Raw genomic sequence first — 23,312 nt, 5'->3', positions numbered from 1 at the left:
GTAAAAGTCCAAGACTTATTTATTTTAACATAATAATATCGTGCACAACGCACCCTCCACTCCACACTACTCATACAATACAATCACCAATAATTAATCACCAATCCTCCTCTCCCAGATGCGTTGCCACCCTTCCACCCAGCTCAGCTCCCTCATCTGGGGTTTCCCAGAGTCCTTTATAGTCCCTAACCCGAAAGTGGTTCCAGCCCTGTAATCCATGAGTCCTCATCACTTCCGGGTCAGATTAAAAGTCCTTTTCTACAACCCGGAAGCACGTCGTTCCTTCCGGTCATGTGATCAGGATGCATTTCCGTGTTATAGGGAACGTAGCACTCTGCAAGCCTCCCTACAGCGGCTCCTGGTGGTCCCCATGGTATCCAGCAGGGTTGTTTATAAAAACTACAATATCCATAAGGCCCTGCTGGAATTCAGGGAACTTCCATGCTGCTGGGAGGGCTCCATCTGGTGGCCTGGAGGTGTGGACCAGAATATTTGGCCGGCCATGCCTCACAGCAGCTTTCCATTACTAAACCACATTGAGCATTTGAACTGAAAAAAACCCTGGAAAAGACAAGTCATTTGCAGAATATTTTCCCCTTCACTCACTCATACAGAACTAATTTAAAATCACTCAATTTACCAGACATACATGTCTATGGCAGGCAAATTAGGCAAAGGAAAGATCTTGGAAAGATTTGGTCAGAATTTGTAAACTCCACACTAATCTGGATCCTTAATCTTACTGGCTTAATTAAGACTAGCCATTATCTTAATGTGCATGTCATTATCCTATAATGAAAAGACAAATAAAAAGCATGTGGACTTGCAGAACGTGTACACACAGCGTACAAACAGTGACTTAAGCCTGCCTGTGGAGCTGTAAAGTGTCTCCATGAAAAGCTGAAAAGAATAAGTTTTGTTAAAGTAAACATAACTGAAAATAAAAGGCATAATAACAATGTGTTTCTTGTACAAAATCCAGAGTTAAAGCATATCATAATTCTTTTGGAGATAAACAGAGTATTAACTACAAAATATCTGTGCCTTACACATTGTGAATGCCATATTGGAGGAGTCGGCATCCCAATGGAGATGGATGGTGATTCCTTGCCTGGACTAGATTCTATAATGGAAGGATGAGGATGGATGCAAGTCCTGTCTGGGAGGATGGTTGGCACCTTTCCCAATTGGGAGGCCATAACGGGAAAACAGAGGGAGACTGCCTTCCAGGGCCATATATTCTGTCTATAAACATGGTGATAGCATCCCACTGGTGGAACTCCCATTTGTACACCCATGGGGTATATTGGGAACTGTAGTCCTGATTGTCAACTCTGTGGGGGCACATGGGCACTACCGTTGGGCAGGGGAACACTACCACTACTTTAGGGGGCTTCTGCCTGGCCTGGAAGTGCTTCCAATATGCGGTGATGTGGTAATGAAAGTACTTCTGGGTCCGGCATAAAAGAAGGCACCTGCTCTGTATCAGAGAGTCAGAGTTAGGAGGCAGTGGACTGCGCTCGCAGAGGAGGAGTGATGGTGATTTTGCAATATAAATAAATCTTTATTTAACCTTAAATCTGTGTTCGGCTGAGTCGTGTGTGGTGTTTGGGGCCTGGGGCACCCTCTAGTGGCCACAACATATATAGCATATCATCATTAAAGAAAGTATTCATTCTGCAATAAGTTTGAAGAATGCAATAATTTGAATACAGTTTTACCTTCTGTCTAGTTGACTTCTGCTTTCTGGCTCTTTCAAAATTTTATTGCTATATAATATTACCTCTGATTTTAACTAACAGTTTATAGTCATATAATGATAATAATCTTCTGTAACTAAAAACATAATCATCTCTGCTCATTATACCATTGGATAAATAAAGGTGAAAAGTGTCTGAAAAATATTTTTGCTTGTTAGAATAAATAATGGCACATGCAATTTAAAATTTGAAAACTATAGCTGATAGAAAGGTTTAGTTGGATTCAGTTTGTAACCCAATTTAAGGGAAGGCTTTCTTTCATCTAGTAGGACAGTTAGCCTGTTTATTACAACAGTCCTACTCCCCACCCAGGTCTAAGCTGGATGAGTAGTGCAAAAAAGCGGCCATTTAAGTTTTACTTTGATCGATTAAATACAAGTCACTGAAAGATTTCCTTCCTTTCCTTGGGTAAGAAATGTCTTAGACAGTCATGAAGCAAAAAGCCCTCTGGCCACCCCAAGGCACATTTCATGGTTGCCTCTGGTTCTGCATTAAAAAGGCAGTTATCCACAACCTTTCCTTTTCTACTGCTCCTGTTTTGAAGTTAGTTTTGTCTCGGGTTTTCCTTCTGGATTCCTCACTCTATCTAAGAAACATCACACCGTATCTGATCTCAGTATCTCAGGACATGTGCTAGTTTGGTTTATCATTTATTGTTGTGCAGGAAAATTCTTTTGCAGTATCACACCAAGAAGAAACATTAGCAAAGCAATTTTACAATTCATGTCAGTTAAAAATGATCAGATTTGAGTATTAAAAACACTACGTAATTTTAATATAACTGCTGTTAATTTGGCTTTTTTAATTGACTGATCCATCCACTGAAAAATTATGTTAATCATCATGCCAGTTGTAATTTTCATAAAAAATGAAATGGTAATTTTGTGAAGTATTTTGTAAAACTTCATGATCGATCCTTTATTGTCCCTGCATTTTGAACTTTATACCAGTTTAATTCTTTTGTGATCAACTTTTTATTAAGCAAAAACAAACTGACAAGATGTATTAATAAACAAACATAACATACAAAGGAACCTAACCCACCCTCTCCCACCCATCCTGAGCTAAGGGGTTTATTTAAAAAAAAATATCAAGGAGTTACAAGCTGAGATTTACACAATTGAGCCGCCGTAGACCAGGATTCAATTGCATTACTGGAAGCACCATTAATCTTCAAATGTATTAAATTGTAGAAGGAGGACTGCCAGTTGTTGACAGTGACGCATTTAGGTGTCTTCCAGTGGGAGGCAGTAATTACTTTGGCTGCCAGTGTACCCAGACAGAATAACTTTTGTTCAGAAAGTTTGAGTGGAAGCCTAGAAAGGTCTAAAAGAGGAAAGATTTGTGGTAACAGGGATACTGCAGGAAAGGAAGGGATAAACTAGGTAACATATGTGTATCCAAAAGTAAAAGACAGGGGGACAGCATCAGAACATGTGGAGAAAAGTGCTGAGTAAACCAAGGGAATGTAATTGACAGAGACGATCAGCAGTGAGGCCCATCAGAAATCGCTTGCAGGGAGTAGGATAGGATCTGTGTAGGATTTTGAACTGGGTGTAGTTTCTAGAACAGAACCTTACATTGGAGAGAACTGTGTCCTGTAAGAGGAGAAAGTCTCTGGACCAAAGAGAAATCAAGGGCAGAGGTTTATAGGGCGCTTTGCAAAGTTAAGAATAGAAGGTAGAGACAGTTTTTTTTTTCTTGGGAGAGAAAGAACAAAACAAGGAGTACAATGAGTGATTTGGCAGGGGAGTAGTTATAGAAATCCCACATGTTCTGAGTATCTATCTATCTATCTACTGATTGGAGTTGAATGTAGAAAAAGAAACTGGAACCAGGGAGATTAAAATATGCTTGTAAAGACTGGAACATCATAAGCCCTGAACTATTAAACAGATCCCTCAGCACACGAACTCCAGCACTCTGTCAGGGAGGAAATACACAGGGCCGGCCACCTATTGAGAGAGCAGGGTTATGAAATATAATAGAGAGGGACTGCCATTTTCCAGAGGGTGCAAGTAACTTTTCCACAGAATACCAGATGTTGATGGCGTATGGCAGAATAGGTCCACATTAATGTTTGGTGGCTTTAGACTTCAAGGAAGTAAACTCGGCACCGTGAAGTGAAAGTGGGAAAGCAAGGGAGGATTCTATAGGGAGCAATGGAGAGGAATGAGGGGGAGGACACAGCCATGACAAAACAGGGCAGAGGGTGAAAAGCCCAATTGTATAGTTCTAGTCAGACAGTAATACACCTGCACTTAAACATTCAACCCTGGTTAGGGATAGATTAAGGTCTGGTCTCTTGCCATTCCAGAGGAACCTTGAGATTAGTGACCTAATTTCAGACCAATATTTAGTAGGATGTGGAAGTGGCAGCATGACGTTAATGAAGTTGAAGCAGGGTACAATATTCATTTTGATAGTGACCAAACAAGATTGAAAAGACAGGGTGAGCTTGGACCAGGTGTTTATGGAGGCTTACGTGTCAGTGAAGATGCAGTGACAGTTATTAAAAAGTATGTCTGAGATTGAGGCAGTAATATCAACTCCCAAATATCATATACTACTAGATACAGGGATTACAGATGGTAGGGAGAAATACCAGTTTCATTTTTTAAGTCTTTGCCATATATAAGTATGTTCCAAAATAAAAGATACAACTGAGAAAATGGAAAATATAAATACAGTGGAACCTCGGTTCACGACGATAATTCGTTCCAAAACTCTGGTCGTAAACCGATTTGGTGGTGAACCGAAGCAATTTCCCCCATAGGATTGTATGTAAATACAGTTAATCCGTTCCAGACCGTACGAACTGTATGTAAATATATATTTTTTTTAATTTTTAAGCACAAACATAGTTAATTATACCATAGAATGCACAGCGTAATAGTAAACTAAATGTAAAAACTTTGAATAACACTGAGAAAACCTTGAACAACAGAGAAAACACTGCAATAGTTCGCGCTATAGTGCTAGGAACTGCTCGCTAAAAACACTTTTTTTTAATGAGTTTTAAGCACAGGGGAAAAAATGAACATTTGAAAAATCCGTAATTTAATAGACCATCAAGAAAAGTAACATTGCAACAATGCAGGCTACGAACCGATCACTGTAAACAGAAGTGAAAACAAAAACAAGCCTCTACCTTATGTGTCCCTCCCCCTCTCACTCGCTCTCTCTTTTGCGAGCCTGGAGCGCCTGTGTGTGTGTGTGTGTGTGTGTGTATGTGTCACTATAGCACGCTCCTGTGTGTGTGCGCGCCTCTCTCTCGCGCTCCTGTGTGTGTGCACGTCTGTCTCTCTCTGGCGCTGCCTGTGTGTGTGCACGGCTCTCTCTCTGTCTCTCCCTGTGTGTGTGTGCAGCTCTATTCTCTCTTGCTGCCTCTGTGTGTGTGTGTGCACAGCTCTCTCTCTCGCGCTGCCTGTGTGTGTGCATGTGTGTGTCGCGTGCTCTCGCTCTCTCTCTTGCTCGCTGCACAGGAAATGCACAGGGAGAGACTGAACATGTACAAACCAAAAGGGAACCTGGCTTGTTCGTATACCGAGTGTGTGTTCGTGAACCGAGGCAAAAGTTTGGCAAACTTTTTGGTCATAAACCGATTTGTACGTGTACCGAGACGTTCGTGAACCGAGGTTCCACTGTAATTTTAAAAGCATGCACTTCTAGATAGTAGTCATTGAGATGATTCACTAATCATCATGACAAAGAATATGCATAAAAATGGCTGGGAAAACCTTAGTCATAAAATTATAGTTTGAAAAAAGATCTCTCAGTGAGATTGACATGAGGGCTCTTTGTTAGGGTCCATTTGAAAGAAGTTCTGGTGAAACATTTTACCCACCTTGCTGACTCACCTAGTCAAAATCAGTGGGGTTTCTGGCATGAGAATTCTGGTGGGACCATGAAGGCCTAGGAGAGAGGAGCTGTTCAAAGGAGTATAGCCATTCTGAACAGCCAGGCAAAGTATGGTATGTGTTTATGTGTGAGAATGAGAGAGATGAACAAGCTCTTAAAGAACACAATTTACCAGACCCACTCCTTAATCCATTGTTGCCACGGTACATGCTTGCTGAGAAGGATCTTGACTTGGATTAGCTCACAAAGTTGGGGAAAGGGAACACAGATGGTGTTGCCTCTGATCCAAAGTCAGTGAAGTAAGGCGGAGCTGAAGGCATGAATGTGCAGGCAGGAAATGTGACACGAAATCTTTGGTGCTGCATGGATGGAGCAGTGGAAGGCCAGAGTGGCTGCAGTGGTGTTAGAGGGCGGCTGAGGAAGGAGACAGCTTCCAGTAAACCTCATGTGAGAGAGTGAAGAAGAGACATTCACTATATCTCACAAAGTATTTGACTACCAACACCGGTCATATAAAATATCAGTTGAATGATCACAAACAAATCACACAAAATGAAGATCAACCTATACAGCATGACTACCAAAAAAAAGTATTATATCAACAGCAAATACTTAACCCTATGAGCAGAGACACACATGAATATTTATAAATTTACATTGTTTTGGTTTAATGTGCAAACAACTAAACCTGTTTAATTCTATAACTGTAGTTTATTTAGCGTAGCAAAGAGAAGTAATCCAAAATTCTTCATGGATTTCTGTTCAATAACTGCAGAAAAACATTGGATTGTAGTTATTACTGCTGACAGACTTGTATCAGATATCAGATAAATTGCATTGGATATTTCATATTTTTTCTGAAAAACAGCTATGAAAATATTATTTTCTATTTCCACTCATGTTTGCTTTAATCTAATAATAGGTTTTGGTTGAGAATTTGATGGTATTCACTTTGAACAAATATTCAGCAAAGCACAAAAATCAAGGGATAAGTACTTTTTCATAGATAGATAGATAGTGATCTCTTTATGTGTTGTAACTTTCTCTTTTCCAAAGAACAGGTGGTGACAAACATCTAAAAGGCACCTCATCTTCAGCTCCTGACCCAGACTCTGATTTTCCTTACAGTCCCCAAAGTCTGCCTTCATCAGCGCTGCCAAGAAAGCCAAGTTACGATCCAATCCACCAAAAGTGCGATTCTCTGAACCAGTTTCCATCAGCAATCCAGATCACGTATGTTAATAAGTTTTCAAATCTTCATTGACTTGTGGTTTATTGCAGACCAAGAGTGTTAATTAATTAATTAATTAATGTTAAATTTGCTGTCAGTAGTCACTGTTATTATTTATATTTTTCATATAATTTTATGAACATTTCTATATGACAACACAGCATTAAGAATAGTAATTGCCTGAAACTGCATTCTGGATTTAAGTCGTATGCACTTTTGTTGCCTGTGTAGGGTCTGATCATTCTCCTTGTGTCTGTATTGATTTTCCTACGACATTTGTAAAGATGTGCAGGTCAGGTTTATCGTCGGCTCTAAATTGGCCCAATGTGAGTTTGTATGTAATTATGTAAAAAGAGCAGGTCTTGTGATGAAATGGCACCCTCTCCAGGGCTGTTTCTTGTTTTGCACCCAATGCTACTATGAATAGGATTAAACAGAACTGAGTTTTGTTTCTGTTATATTCTGTTCCTGCTAGAAGTCACTTACACAAATTAACTATTAATATTTTAATGACTCTTCTTAAGAAAGGAATCATTATATTTAAATAGATTTGTACAAATTTTACATTTTCACTATTAGACAATTACCCAAGAGCTGCAAAAAAATACATTGCGAGTAATAGCTTAACTTCAAGAATATATTAAATTACAAGAGAACCACTTATACCCATTTGAAGCCTCTTTGTAAAAAAGAAAAATGACCTTCTAAACAAATGAATGCATAATTAAATAAGTAGCTACAATATAACAAACCTATTTTCAATTGGCATATTTATTCAATCAGGCCTGGCAATTTTATGGGAGCTTCATTATGTACTGTGTCATAAAACACTAAGCATTTAGTATAAAAATGGAAAAGTCTATCTAGTGTATAACTTTGTTTAATTGAAATTTCAAACTCTATATTGAATGAAGAGTCTAAAAGGTAATAGCATGTAATTTGTTTTGCTGTAATATGCTTAGATGTCCAGTGGTACAAAATCTATTATTATCATTTCTTTATCGGGTTTTATTACTTTTCTTAAGACTGGGCACTCTATTAAGTGGAATGATGTCAACTGATTGATGTTTGCATTTTATAAAGATTATGTAGGCTGGTAATAAACCGCCATTTTGTAATGATGTTATTTTGGAAGAGTCTAAGATATCCACTCAGAATTTTTAGTTGGATGAATTATTATTAGCCAGTCATTGTACATTAAACTGGTTACACGCCAAGATTATTTTATACTAGCTGTGTAAGCCCATGTTGTAAAAAGCCAGGGGTCCTACAAACTATTGAAATCTTCAGAAAAAAAATTGAAATGTAGAGATGTGAGGTAATTGAAAGGAACTACTCTGGGCATCTCTCTCCTAGGAGATTTTGTTGTGCTGATGTGCTCGCATTGCTTGTGCATTAGCAGCAGGAGGAAAAGTAACAGGGATACCGTTTTGACGATGTGTTCACCTCGCTTCTGTATTAGCGGATAAGCGAGTGACTCTTCAGAGGTTTCGTTTTGCCGACATGCTGGCCTCGCTTACGTATCCTTGGAGGTGAAGCCCTTACCCCGACTCCACCTCTCACTTCCGGGCCGGACAGACACACACACACACGCTTCCACATGTAGACATTTATATATAAGATTTACTGTAATCTTACATTAGACTTCTTTTCTTAAAGAAAGGAGTACGGTTTTGGTGAATATTTTGAAAAGATTTTACATTAAAAAACAACGCTATGGCAGCATGGACAACTATTACCTACAGATCTTCAAACTGAGGTTTAGTCCACGTTCTGTGGAGTTTATTTTTATAGTGATTGTGAGGATTTCCTTTGCGGACTCTGATTTTCTGCCATGGTTCAGACTGTTTCACTGACTGACAATGAAATGGTCACCTAGTATGAATGTATGTCCCCTTACTGAGAAAAGACCTTTTTTGTTACTAATCAGTATGTTGACAACAGTCTCTTAAAAGAACTGCAAACAAGTCAGCACACTCTTTTTAAGATAAATGGTGTCAGGAACATGGGGCTCTTGCCTTCATCAGAGAGGCCTATCATCTTGAAAAAGGCTCCTTTCAAAGTGCATCTAGTTGTTTATATTGAGTTGTAACTTCTTTCAGCTAGTGATGTTTTTTTAAGTGTTTGACCTGCTGTGAACGAGTGTGTATCAGTGAATTTGCTCTGTGATGAAGTGGAGACCCCTTTGGATCCTTTAATGCAGGAACCAACCCTGGATAGAATAGCAGTGTACCACTTAGTCATTTGGAGCACTTTAGAGGCCCCAATCAAACTGACATGCATGTCTATACTGTACATATATAAGGAAAGTTTGAATACCTGGAGGAAAATTAATGCAGGAATAGGGAGAATGAACAAGCTCTTCGCAGAGAATGGCCAAGCAGGCATTTGAACTTAATCTGCTGGTCCTTCGAGGCAGCGGCTTTAAACGATGCAACACCATGCTGCTAAATGAATACTTTATTTTAGTGAGTAAAACCCTCCTGTTGAAGATTGGTGACATTTAAACAAGAACAAACAATCTCTGTTTATGGCTATACAGATTTTTCGAAAATTTTAAATATATAAAAATTGTATTGTACTCTATCTATCTATCTAATATAGTGCCTTTCACATCTATCTATCTATGTATGTACAGCGCCTTTCAGATCGCTGTGTCTAATATACTGTAGTTCCTGTCTACCTACTGTATCTACCTGTCTGTCTGTCTAATATAAAGTTGTTCATTTAAATAAAATTTTGCATTTTCTAATAATGTTAACATTTAATATTTCTGCATTCAGATTGTTTCATAGTTAATTTACAGTAATTTATTTTTGCAATGCAGTTTATTTTTTTCATTACATTTCATTACTCAGTTGTACACGTAATTCACTAAGATAAGAAATTGGTAATTACATGCAAATCCAACTCTATATGTAATTTTCTCAGTCTTAATATTGCACAGCAGCATAAATTGTATTTGTCTTAAATTTGTCTTAATATTATTCTGCATTTGGAATTTGTACAGCACACTCTTAAAAATACTGGTTCTTTATAAGCACTATGTGCTTCTTCACTAGGTGGTGTGGCTCCTCATAGTGCAATTGCTTAAATTCTTCACTCTAGGATAGTTTCTTTACAGTTCTTTGAAGAAGGTTTTTTTGTGTTTTGAAAAACTTCCTAATATTTAATAAAAACGTGACATCTTTAACGTATGGTAGGCTATAGAACACTAACAAATGAAGAAAACCTGGACTTAGTCCGTATTACTGGATGTCTGCAAAAAGAGTCTTTGTAAAATCACGAGCTATTGGTGTCTCATAAATCTGTTACCATCTATTCATAGTTATTTATTGTATAGAACCTGTTATGGATGTAAATAAGTAAAGGTTCTTTCTGGAACCTTCATATGGATGTGTCTTTTAGGGACCAAAAATGGTTCTCCTATGGTAATGCTCTGAAGAACCACTCTGGCACATTTATTTTTAAGCGTGTAGGCCTAACTCTGCTTAACTCTTGTTTTGTGAGACTATTTCTTTTTTTATTGTACTTTTTTGACCTTGGCTTGAAGTACATTTGATGCAACAATATTATAAAGGCCTAACCAGGATTATATACATTGTGTTACCCTTGCACATAGGACAACTTAAACAGTGTTTTATTTTTTACAATTTGAAAACAGCTAACAGTGTGTGACAAGGGTGACTCTGAGACATCATAGAGGTTTGGGGCACCCACCCATATATTGTGTCCTGGCTGCAAATGCTTTAGAAAATAATAAACAGATCTTAACAGATCGAAGTCCATAATTGAACTGCTCTCGTTGACTTAAGATAGCAGCTTTAAAGGCCAGTGGAGGAAGTGACGTCATCAGGGCCGGAACCGAAACTGATATCATCTGGACAGGAAATGATGTTATCGGCCACATCGGAACCGGAAGTGACGTCATCTGAACCGAAGTGACATCATCAATAATGCCAGAACCAGGCGGGATTTCCCGAGAATGGTCTGTAAGGGATTGAGAGAAGACAATTAGTGCACCTCTCCGCCCCCTGGTCAGGCATGGAATTACAATTATGCAGGCCCTTTAGCTGTTTCCTTTTCGCACGTGTGTGACAAGTGATATGTGCTGAGATGCATTTTATAAGCAGGGCTTTTTGTCCACTCTAAGGATTTAAATAAGAGAAAACTATAATCAGACTGTAACAAAATAACACAATATGTTCAGCAGCATACAGTATGCAATGCATTAGGGATGCAGTAGTGAGCACTCTTAAACACAATGCAACAGATTTCATTCAGTGTCCACCCCACTGCAGTCCACAAAACAGTTAAATACTGGAACAACATAAATACTAGATTTTAAATGAATGAAATAAATAAGATGATGCCAACATGGTAGACAGGTTAACTGGTGTTTATCTTTCTTCACACTGCAGATATCCTATCTAAGTGAGACGCATACACAAGGAATATTACACAGCCATAGACTACAATGGCAACATTTAATGTCCACAGCCAACATATTACTGCACTGTACATTTTTTAAAATTTTAATCTGACTAGTATGCCATTTTGTAGTTAACAAAAACTGATCGTTGTAACATAACAAAATGTACAATAGCCACAGGATGACACTCATATGCATGGCATTAGTCCATCAAAATGACAGAATGATGACAGCAATGCATGGACCTGACCTGAAACAACCTTATTATGAATTAAGACTGCTGTAAAGATCTTAAGGAAAATCTAAACACTTTGCAAAAAAAGAAATAACAACTAAGCTGTAAATTCAAGAAAAACCCAACAAAGTCAAACAGAAGGAGGACATACAATCTGTTTATAGTCATCAGACAGAGCAAATGTTTAGAATTAAAAGAAGTTTGGCAATGTGTCATGAACAGCGAGATTCTGGACTTGAAACAAATATTAATGATACAAAGAAAAATGATAGCCATTTTGAAACATCCTGTAAGCTGCTAAATGGTTAAGTGTGCCATTCCAAGTGATTTGGCAGTGAAAATATCAGAGCGCATCTGCTACACCCAGCTCCAGTAACACGAGCAGCAGTAGTGCAAATTACAATGGAACAACCCACAGTACTTTGATAACACTGGAAGCAAGGATTTAAGAGGGATCAAGCTTTTCAGATGCACAATATTATTAGCAACAGACAAAAATCTGGGACACAAAACCAAAAGGAGCTTAAACACATGGAAGAGATAAAACAAATAGGGGAGCTTAATAATTGAAAATATATAACATGACATTCTCAAACCCACTTAATCCTTTACAGAGTTGTTGAGGCAGGAGCCAGTCTTGACTGCATCAGGTTCAAGACCAGAATTAACCCCAGCAGTGGAAGATTTCACCTATGCATGCCATCACACCCACATGGGGCTGATTTAAAGTTTCCAATTAACCTACACGCCTTTGGAGATTTGAGAGGAAAACTACAGCAGTAAGCACTGCACCACTGAAGAGAAATGTAAAAGGCAAAATTATGTACAACGCTAGAGTCTAAAAAAAGAAGGAAAACAAAAACTGTGTTAGGTTTACTAGTACTGAATTATATCTTATTATTAAACTAATTCTTAATGAACAGTAAAGTGAAATATGCAGTAAATTAATCATTCCATGTTATAGCATAATTAATTATTTAGAATAAAAAATATGGTTGTGATTTTCTTAAGCCGTATTAAAGAAGAGGACAGAGCAGCTATCTCTTTATTTGCCAGTGAGAAATGGCAGGTTTTTGGGGGTTTTTTTTGAGGAAATATTCAGACCAGAAACCATAAGGATGCTTGTGAAGTACAAAATAAGTCTCTTTCTTTCTCTCTCTCTTAGAGTTTAATAAAACAGACAGAACTAATTGGTCAGAACTTCACGTTTGTAGCATTATATCTGTAAAAAGCCAAATTTCCCCCTGGGGGCAAATAAAGCTCGCTTGATCTATCTATCTATCTATCTATCTATCTATCTATCTATCTATCTATCTATCTATCTATCTATCTATCTATCTATCTATCTATCTATCTATCTATCTATCTATCTATCTATCTATCTATCTATCTATCAAAACACCATGCAGCTGTAATGTCTGAACACTAAAAATGTATTCAAGAATAAACTCAGTTTTTACCCCATGTAACCTTGTCATAGTACCTTAAGGTCTAACACATTATAAATGTCACAGCACAGCCTCAGGTTTTAAAAGCATTATAAAGCCATACATTCTTGCATTATATATACACACTTGTCAAGTGCAAGGTCATGAAATGCTGAAATCTATGCTTGCAGCAAGAAAAAAACCCAAAAACAATTGTAAATGGAAAGCTAGTTTATCTCAAAGACAACCACAAACATAGCACACAATCACAACAGAGTACTTTAAAATTACTAATCAAATGGATGTCACAATTTTAGGCTGTGGTAGGAATACAAAACTTCCCATACAAATGAAATAAAATTTAAACTCAATTTAGGTAGCAGCCCAACCTGGAAATGAGCAAAGACCAAAAAACCTGGAGACTACAGTGCTTTGAGCTCTTCGACTGTACTACTAGACCCGGATTCTTTGCTGTTTTCAGTGTATGTATCATTTATGTTGAGTAGCAATGAGTGAACTCTATGGAGTTTGCTTCACCATGAGTTCATCAAAATCACTTCTCCGAACTCTGCAAAAACAGTTGAAGTCAAAGGGGAAGCAGGAACTGAACTAGTTTTGAGTTGATTATAATAGAGCAATGGCCTACTATGTGTTCCAGAGGGCTAGGGAAGTGTTTATTGGGCCAAAAATGTGATCTGAGCTCTGAGGCAGCAGTTCTAACCAATCCTCTACCATTCTTCAAACATCAAAAGATGCAGATGGAATAACACCACTAACACAATACAACAAATGATCTCAAACTAGCAATAAGTAAATACAATATAGATGATTGCAGTCACAGAGTTCCAATGTTGGGGCACACATCAGTCATATGACGAAGCTACAGCTTGGGACTGGCTCGTTCCATTGTTGGAAATTGCAGCTTCAGACACAGCTGGAATGTCTATATTGTTTCCTATGTAGCTGTGCAGATACTTTGCACTTTTTTTCCTCCGTAAAGTATAAAGAAACACCTTGTTATAAATCTTTTGTTATTAATATTATTTCACAGTTTCTCATTCTGAACTGAGGAGAGGGGGGTTAGGGCTCCTTTAAGGCTTGATCTGAGGTCGTAGCTGGGCACATGGCTAATTATGCGGGCAAATTTGCCATGTGTTATTGTGCTGCCAGCATGGAGATGAGTGTTATATATCCAGTAGCACTACTCACTATGGTCAGTTATTGTACCCCTCAAATTAAAATACTATAAGTTTTATTCTTTACTTTTTTTAAACACATTTGAGACAGAATTCTGGCTAGAATTTGGGTTTTGACATCATGCATGCACAAAGCAGATCAGCAATGATTTTACAGTAGGCATGTGTGAAAGTTATGTATATGGTTGCTACAGCTCATTGATGTAACACTAGTCTTGCAAAGCATCATATGGTGCTGGAAAAAAATGTTCACCTAACATGGTCGCATGGCATATTTTAAGGAAAATATTCGGCGAACAAAGCTGCTGGCATATTCTCGGTGAAAAACTCTGGTGACTTTTGACAATCAACACTACTAGGCAGGAAGTGCAGTTTGCTCAGAAAATGTAATCATAATTACAAACAAGCCTGATGTACAGGATGTTCAGGTGGTGTCATGACCAGATGTCTAGGCATCTGGCTGTGGCACTGCAGCAAACAAAGAAGAAAATCATGAGACATACTGTACATTTAATGGCCTGAGCAGTTTCTAAGTTTCAAGAAAACCTAACGAGATATATTTTACTTTGAATAGAGACACTTGCTACTAATGGATAATTATTATCTGTTTATTTAGAAACCTTTTATATAAAGATAGTATCCACAAATCTAGTGTAGCCTAAAGGGAGTCATGTGAATGATATACATTTGCACAATTATTTTTTATTTGAATTTGTGTTTTTCATATTTCCCTATAGGAGATGCTGAAGGAAGACGCTCTACTCCTGATCCCAAATGTGCTCAAAGTGTTCCTGGAGAATGGACAAATCAAGTCCTTTACATTTGATAGCCGCACCACTGTCAAGGTAGGTTTTATTAATGGCAACTCAGACAGCAATAAATGGCTTCCATTTATGGGAAATATAAAAGATAATAAAATATAACAAAAGCACTTGACATTCTTGCAACAGGCCACACTCAACTATGTGAACACCATATATCATTTTAAAAGCAACATCTTCAGCAATAATAAAAATTTTCTTCCCAGAATAGCTACCCGTGATAGATGTGATAGATAAATTACTTTTTCTGTTGGATGTTTGCAATAAAGCTGTAGATGCAATCATGCCAAGTTAGTTTTGTTTGTACTGCAAAATAATTCACATTCTCGAGTATTATTGTTAGATTACTAGGAGATACCCCATGGTTATAATCAATGATGAGTTTTGAGCAATTACCTGAGGAACTGTGTAACTTGTGCAGCAGGACAGATTGTACATCGAATTGTTTTAATTTTTGCCTAAGGAATTATCATCTATCACATCTAGTGTCTGTGGTATTTATTTCTTCCAGTTCAGCATCTCTACAAATTATTGTGAAGTGATTGCAATTCAAACACTAAGCATTTCTTGAAATATATGTTGGTGTGTAAGAATGACTGTCTTCACATATTTGCTAACATCTTTGTCTTGAGAGCCTCTTCCTTTTGGTTTTGAGTGACTATGGCTGTGACTGTACCTAGAAACGGTGCTGGTAAGTGATGTTCATTCTCTTGATGATTTCATTTTTTCCATAAGCACCGGCCCTTTCTTGCATTGTGTCACCCGTTATCCACCAGTGGCTGTTGTAATCTGGCTCTTGTTTTTGATTTTTTATAATCATTCCCTGGCCTCATAAAATATTTGAGATATAATTTTGGAGGTGTTTAGAGGTCAAGGAATATAGTTATTAAATTTATTTTTGGATTTGAAGTGTTTTCAGTATGTTAAAAATGAATTACTTTCTCCTGCAGTGCCATTTCATTTTTGTTATGGGTGTCGCCATTTTGTGCTTTTTGTTGGCTCTGATGCTATGTAGTTGCTAGGCAACATCAACAGAAAGTAAGTGATATGGACATCATGGTGTCATAGGTATAACGTTCGCCATCAGGCAATGTCTAATGTGTATAAGTTTGAGGATACAACCTAAGAATCCTAGCATTATTTTCTTCAACTCTGTTTGAATTCTGGCTACTAACTTTTTCTCTTTGACCATGATCTTTGACTTATAGTTTGGTTCAGTTTTGACATTTATTTTTTTATAATGACTAAATTTTTGTTGCAGGTTCAGGGATCTGTTACTTGATTCTCACTCTTCCAGTTTTGACCTTAGCTAGTTTATTTAACAACGAGCATCTACTGATTCTGTTTCTCTCTCGATACTGCTGCTACCCAGTGCAATCAGTACAAAGACATCATTACCATTTCCTGTTAGCTAATTTTGAATATTGCAGATTACTAGTTTATAGTATTAGATTGGACGTTAACTACAATTTGTCTAAAGTTTATTTAGCAATCTCACAGCAGGCCATTTGTGGATATTTTTGGATTCAAGTAGGCTAACTCAATATATATATATATATATATATATATATATATATATTGTATAAAAAAATCTTGGGAAGAGACTTTTTCAGAGAGACGAGACGAGACACTTTATTGTTGTATAGCACTTTTTCACTCAATAGACCAGCTCACAATGCTTGCACAAGTTTATATAGCAATTAAACCATTCCTACATGAACACAAAATAAGATTAAGCACACAATAAAATGTTGATTTTTATTAACAAAAGCAACGTAAGTTTATTAATATAACAAACAAGGTATGAACAGTTGACAACAGAGGAGAAGAAAACAAAAACTCCAGTTAAAAGCATTATTGAAGGAAATAAAGTTCTGGCTGGCTATAGTCAGTTACAACAAATCAAATCACAGTTAATGTGGTGTATGCTAACTGTTCCCCTACCTGTTCCTTATCATTCTACTATACTATACTAAGTATATGCTAAGTATATGCTGGGCAGTCTAATAAGAAGATCAAATCTTTTCAAAAATTGTTTTCAAGAAGTTGTTTCCAAGATGCCCACTGTGTCACTTTCCATGGGCAGTAGTAGCAACTTGGCAATATAACAGAGGCACCAAGTGCAATAGTAGGATGAAGAGAAGATGAAGGAAATAGAAGATCAGTAACAGTTCATAATATCATACTTGTACTGTATTTTTGTGCAAATTATTAACATGCAGAGTTTCAATATGAACAGCTAATCAGCCACTCTAATTGGGTTATGCTAGACCAAGGAAATGTGTTCAGTCTGATTTAAATTCTAGGAATGACGGAGCATCTTTTTACACAATCAGGTAAATCATGCCACAGCCTTGGGGATTTATAGTTAAAAGCTTGACCTCCCACCTTTGTTTTATTACACCATGGAATCATTAGAAAGTAGCTATTACAGTTGTTCATCACTACCTCATAATTAACCTCTCCCCCATCAAATATAAATGTTGTGAATACTTATTCCATCTCCTTTTCTAAACCATAAATAATGGAGACCTGTGTCAGCTCCTTGCATGCACTTTCTGGGCTCTGGAACAAGGAAATATAACTCTCATTGTCTGTTTGTGTCCACTGTTGCGGTTAGAGAAAATCAAAATTAAACTTAGTTTTTTCAATTAAAACTGTTGCTTATAAGATGATACTTCTAATATAAAAGATGAGGCATTTATTACTCTTATTAAGAACTGTATAGAAATAACTACAGCCTATAGAAATGTAATGAACTTTACATGGCAGATAACACCTATTTGCACCTAAATTTATAACCTATATAATTAACATGCAGCACTTGCTCATACAGGAAATAATCATTCCTGTTTTCTTTTTCTTTTAATCTTTCTCTTAAAATAGGATTGTGATGCACTACAGCTTCTCTTTTTACCCTAGACATGTGGGTAAAAAAGTGATGAAAGGAAAGACAGAATATAATATCAGCAATAATTGAAATATTTTATATAGAATTTGATTTGGCATTTCTGGATATTCAACATGACAGAATAAAATATATTTTATTGTCATTGCACAATGTACAAAGAAATTTAGTGGCAGCACCCAGAATAACATAAATATAAACATAAATATGAGTATAATATAATCATAAACATAGCTTATGCTAACTAGGTAAAACAATTTGTAAAAAAAAAAGCATAAAGTGCATCACAAACATGCATAAATATACAGTATACAAAAGCATAGCCTATGCTACTTGTAAAAAAAAACACAAAAAGAATAAATATAAGGTATATGAAGACAGTTGCACCCACAAATGACAACGTTTTCATAAATCATACTTGTTTAGTGCTGAATTCCATCCATCCATTTTCCAACCCACTATATCCTAACTACAGGGTCATGGGGGTCTGCTGGAGCCAATCCCAGCCAACACAGGGTGCAAGGCAGGAAACAAACCCTGGGCAGGGCACCAGCCCACCGCAGGGCACGCACTCACACACACACCAAGCACACACTGGGGATAATTTAGAATTGCCAATGCACCTAACCTGCATGTCTTTGGACTGTGGGAGGACACCCATACAGACACGGGGAGAACATGCAAACTCCATGCAGGGAGGACCTGGGAAGCGAACCCGGGTCTCCTAGCTGCAAGGCAGCAGCGCTACCCACTGTGCCACCGTGCTGCCCTAGCGCTGAATTTAATTCAATAAAATTCAATAAAACTGCATTTGAGGCTATAGGTCTGGGCATATGAGTCCTATAACTACTGCTGTAGGGCAACAAGATGGTGGCCATGATGAGTCAAGTCTTTAGTGATATTAGTAGCCTTGCGGAGGCAATAGTAGGGAATAGTAGATATCATCCTTTGACAGAATGTGATGTTTTTTGCAATATTTATGACTCTTTGGAGAGCCTTTTCATCTGCTGCAGAATGACTGGAGTACCACACCATTGGAGAGTAAGAGAGGCCACTCTCTATGAAACATCAGTAGAAGGGCATAATCAGCTGCTCAGACAGATTTAATTTTTTTTTTTAAATAAAGCAAATGCTATGCATTCTTGACCAGTGATGTAATGTCCGTTGTCTATGAAACATCCTTAATTTATGTTCCCAAAATTGTAAACGTGTGGAATCTTTCTACTTTCTCCCCATTTATGCCGAGGGGTACCAGGTCATTCCTATGCCTTCTGAAATATTTTAAGAGTTCTTTAGTTGTTTTAGTATTAAGCAACAGATTATTAGCCAAGCCCCACTAGGTCAGGCCCCACACCTCACCTCTGTAGGCTGACTCATTGCCATCCGAGTTCAGCCTGATCAATGTCATGTTGCCTACAAATTAATGATGTTAATTCAATGAGCAGTCACAGGTGTAGAGAGAATACAAAAAGGGCTCAGCACACATCATTGTGGAGCTCCATTATTGACTATCAGAGTGAGTGATGAGTGAAGATCTAATCTGACTGTCTAGTGATGATCTGTTACAAAGTCAAAGATTCACAAGCTAGTGGACTGGCTAATCCCCAGGTCCAGATGCTTAGTGACCATTCTGCTTGGAATGATACTATTAGAATCAGAGCTATAATCAATAAAAACCATCCTCACATAAGGTCCACAGTGTTCAAGATGGGCTAATGCAGAGTGCTGTACTGTAGCAAGGGCATCATCTGTAGACCTGATTTAAAGTAGGTTAGAATATTGATTTGATATTCTGTAAGACCAGCCTTTCTAAACACTTAATTATTATGGGTGTAAGAGCTACTGGTCTGTAATCATTCAGCCTACCAATGACTGGCTGATTGGGCACTGGTAATATGGTGGTAGCCTTCAAGCATATAGGGACTGGGGGTAAAGACAGATTAAAGATGTTTGATTGTTAATATGTAGCACTTTGTTAATGTGTAATGAGACAAGTTTGTTATCTTTTTTTTTAGTCGATTTATTGTCTAAGGAGGTTTTGTTCAAGTTTTCATTTATGTTTTGCTTGCTTTGAAGTGTTATGTTTACCTTCCACGTAATCAAAAATGTATATACAGGAAGTGACATTAGGGTTAGGGTTAGGTGCAATTATTCCCCATTCTAAAATATAGTAAACAATACACCTTAGCTTAAGAGACAGTGATGACATGGTGACGTATTAGTCAGTGCCACTTGCTTACTGTCCAAAGAAGCAGCTCAGATTCCAGTCTGGCCACCGTCTATGTGAAGTTTCCACATTCACTTATTGTTGTCATAACCAATCCTTCTTCCTAAAGATGTGCAGTATACAATAACTTACCTGGGAAAAGTTAGGGTTTGAGTGTCCCTAATTATACCCTGCAGTAGGCTGGCAGCCCATCCCGAGTTATCTCCTTTGTGATGAATGGTGACAGGGTCATGGGCAGCTTAGTATGACCCTGGTGATTAAATCGGTTCAGAAAATAAATATGTGGATAGGTAAATAATAATTAAGTAAGTAAGTAATAATTCATTAAAAAAATTCCATACTCCCCTTTACATACACAAATAATAACGTTAACATTACTTATATTTTTCTCACAACTTTGATCAGTTGAATTACTTAGGTTCTTTTCAATGTTTGAGACATCTGCAGCATGTGGTAAAATTACTACATATGTTATGTTTTGATTTATGTTTAATCACAATAAAAGAAATTTCATCCACATTTACTTTTTTACTGCTCAATAGTGAAAAACATGTAAGGACTTCACTGGAAGTTAATTTAAACTGTTTTGAAACACAAAAGCAAACAGCACTTCTTACACCAGGATATCACAGTTCTGAATAGATGATTGATAAATCAAGTTCCTGTTTTCAGAAAGACACAAAGAGGGTCAGATCAGTCATCTACTAGGTAACCAAAAGTCCAGGATTGCTTGCCTGCTATCTTTTGTTATAGTCTGTTCATTGTTATGTATATGTAAAAGTTTTCAGAGGATTCCAGCTCTCCTTGTCCGTTTTGCTTTGCAGATTCTTTCCAATGCATTGAATAAAACTAAATGCAAACCCGAGTATCAAAGGCACTTTTTAACCTAGCAGCCATGCTGACTTTGTATGATGCTTTAAAAGATCTGCACTTCTAGCCCTGCTTTCACCGCATTCCCACATCTGAGGTTTTTCATCAGCATCCTTTTGCTCTAACGCATTGCCGCTTATTGCTTCAATAACCTTCCACTCTGACTAATGGGTTCCATATGTTTGATGTGTTTATTAGCTCAAAACACCTGCTGCATTAAGAAAAGATGTCTGATAGAAGGTCACTCTGTACCTTTAACACTTTACAACTTTGTTCAAGACACATTATGGTATTTCAATAGCAAAAACATTTTAAAACCCTAAAGTTGGAGTAATTGGGTTCAAAAGATTTTGTTTTATGCTTTAGTTAACAGATATTGTTTCTGCCCTCTCAGTTCATCAGTGAGCAATCAAAGCAATATTTTACATGCAAAAGCTTCTTAAAGATGACTTCACAATTAGCTCATCACTTTAATCATTTAATAAACTGTGAACAATAACTGCAAGGCAAATTAACGTCCACCAGCAATATGTCTTTGTGGTCTTTTAAACATCTAAATATAGATCACTAGCCTTCCCATACCAGAATATTACACTTAGACTGCATATCTGCAGAATGATTTCATCAGATACTTCAACAAAAAAAATAAATGTACATTTCATTGCTGACTTTTAAAGATAACATTTCATTAAACAAGTATGCTAATGAGCTATGTCTCTTTTGCTCTGTGTGATTTATAATAAATAAATAAGCCTTCTTTTTAATCCTAAAGCATTCACCCTTTTATAGTTTTATTAGAAAAACTTGTTTGATTGGCTTGTAAATACAAGTGAATTAAGCCTCCTTAAAGCCATGCCTGGTTCAAAGGGGTCATTTAGCCTGGTTAAGCCCCCAAATGTCATGTCAAACCCACACTGTCTAGCCTGTCTGTTGAATGAAGTGATCATCTCAAGTAGCACTAAGGGAAGCATTATCATGCAACTTTTTTTTAACATTATTTCATAATAAAACAAAAGAGTTAAGTGTGAACGCTAAGAATTACAGACATATCTAGTGCCTTATTTGTTTACTACCCTTTAAAAATTGTGAGAAATTCTGGAGTGGTCCTAGAGAAAAGTCACAGAAGTCAAAGTTCAGTTATAATGAATGTGAAGAATACAATCATCAAGTCATTGATGATGGTGAACAAAAGAGGATGATTATTGCAGAGTTTTAACACAGGTTTTAACATAATGCTGCATTCCATTTACCTTGGAAGTCGGATGTCAGAGCTGGACATGATGTCACACCCAAGTTGACCACGTTCCAGTAAAACATTCAAAAAATCAATCCACGAAAACCTTTGTTGTACTTGCTTCATGGGAATAAATAGCAGTTGATAACAATGCATTACGTCATACTTTATATATCCAAACACTGTAGCAACATGTCCACTGGCAGAAGTTGGACAGCACTGAGTGTATGACTAATTTAATGAGACTCAAATTGGCAGAAGTGCTAATAAACAGTATAAAACTACAGCTTTCCCTAAAGTTCAATGTGTTTGTCACCATTTTGGATTGATGTTATAATCTGAAGCCGGATTAACTTGGACTTGACAGACCAGCCCTGAGTTTCGGTGTCTACTTTATCAACTAAGCGATGACCTTCCAGCACAGTTGTGCTCACCCCTTTTTGTAACAGCCAATAACTTGGTGCCTGAAAAAGCCACCATTGTAAAATGGGTTAACACGTACTGCGAGTTTAACTTCAATCTCAGCTTTTTTGTTTTTCTATTCTGTTGTGATACTTAAAACACGACACATTAGACAGATGAACTTTCGCTTTGGTTTTTGAGATCCAAAACAGCTGCATTCTTTATTCCTCATCACAGCATTGTATGCATTGTACTTCCAGATGAGCATTCATTGGTTGTCAGCTCTCAGGCACACAAACCCACCCTTATGACTAAAGACAAAATCAAACCTGTTTGATTTTATTTGGAGTGGGTCGCACAGTAGAGACGCTAGGTATGTCAGATTATGCGACTGGCTTCATGAAATCACACTGAATTTAAGGGTACGACTGAAAATAACGTAACATAGTTTTTAGAGTACCGTATATACTCATGTATAAGTTGGGTCTTGACACCTGAAAAATTGATCGTAAAATCAGACCCCGACTTATACGCCCATTCAAAAATGCGACAATTATTTATTTTTTTTTACATCTTCTTGCCTCCTCCAATCTCGCATCAGTTTCTCAGATGCATCGAATTTTGTTGCAGCAGCGCAGTTACCAATTTATTTCACTACTTCAATGACGTTTAACTTAAAACCAGCTTCATATTTTCTTCTGATCGAAC

At 37.3% G+C, this 23,312-nt stretch overlaps 1 protein-coding gene across 4 annotated transcripts in view; it reads left to right on the top strand.

Annotated features, from left to right (window-relative positions):
- Nucleotides 1-23,312, top strand: part of frmpd3 (FERM and PDZ domain containing 3) — a 779,808-nt gene that overhangs the window by 695,035 nt on the left and 61,461 nt on the right. For all 4 annotated transcript variants that reach the window (XM_028816887.2, XM_051934418.1, XM_051934416.1 and 1 more), the window contains 2 exons: nucleotides 6,750-6,854; nucleotides 14,880-14,987. In XM_028816887.2, the coding sequence (XP_028672720.2) occupies nucleotides 6,750-6,854; nucleotides 14,880-14,987 (213 nt within the window). The remainder of the gene's footprint in view (nucleotides 1-6,749; nucleotides 6,855-14,879; nucleotides 14,988-23,312) is intronic.

This window comes from Erpetoichthys calabaricus, chromosome 12 (genome assembly GCF_900747795.2).
Source record: "Erpetoichthys calabaricus chromosome 12, fErpCal1.3, whole genome shotgun sequence".
NCBI lineage: Eukaryota > Metazoa > Chordata > Cladistia > Polypteriformes > Polypteridae > Erpetoichthys > Erpetoichthys calabaricus.
Note: the sequence above shows the minus strand (reverse complement) of the source record. Positions and strands in the feature narration are given on the sequence as shown.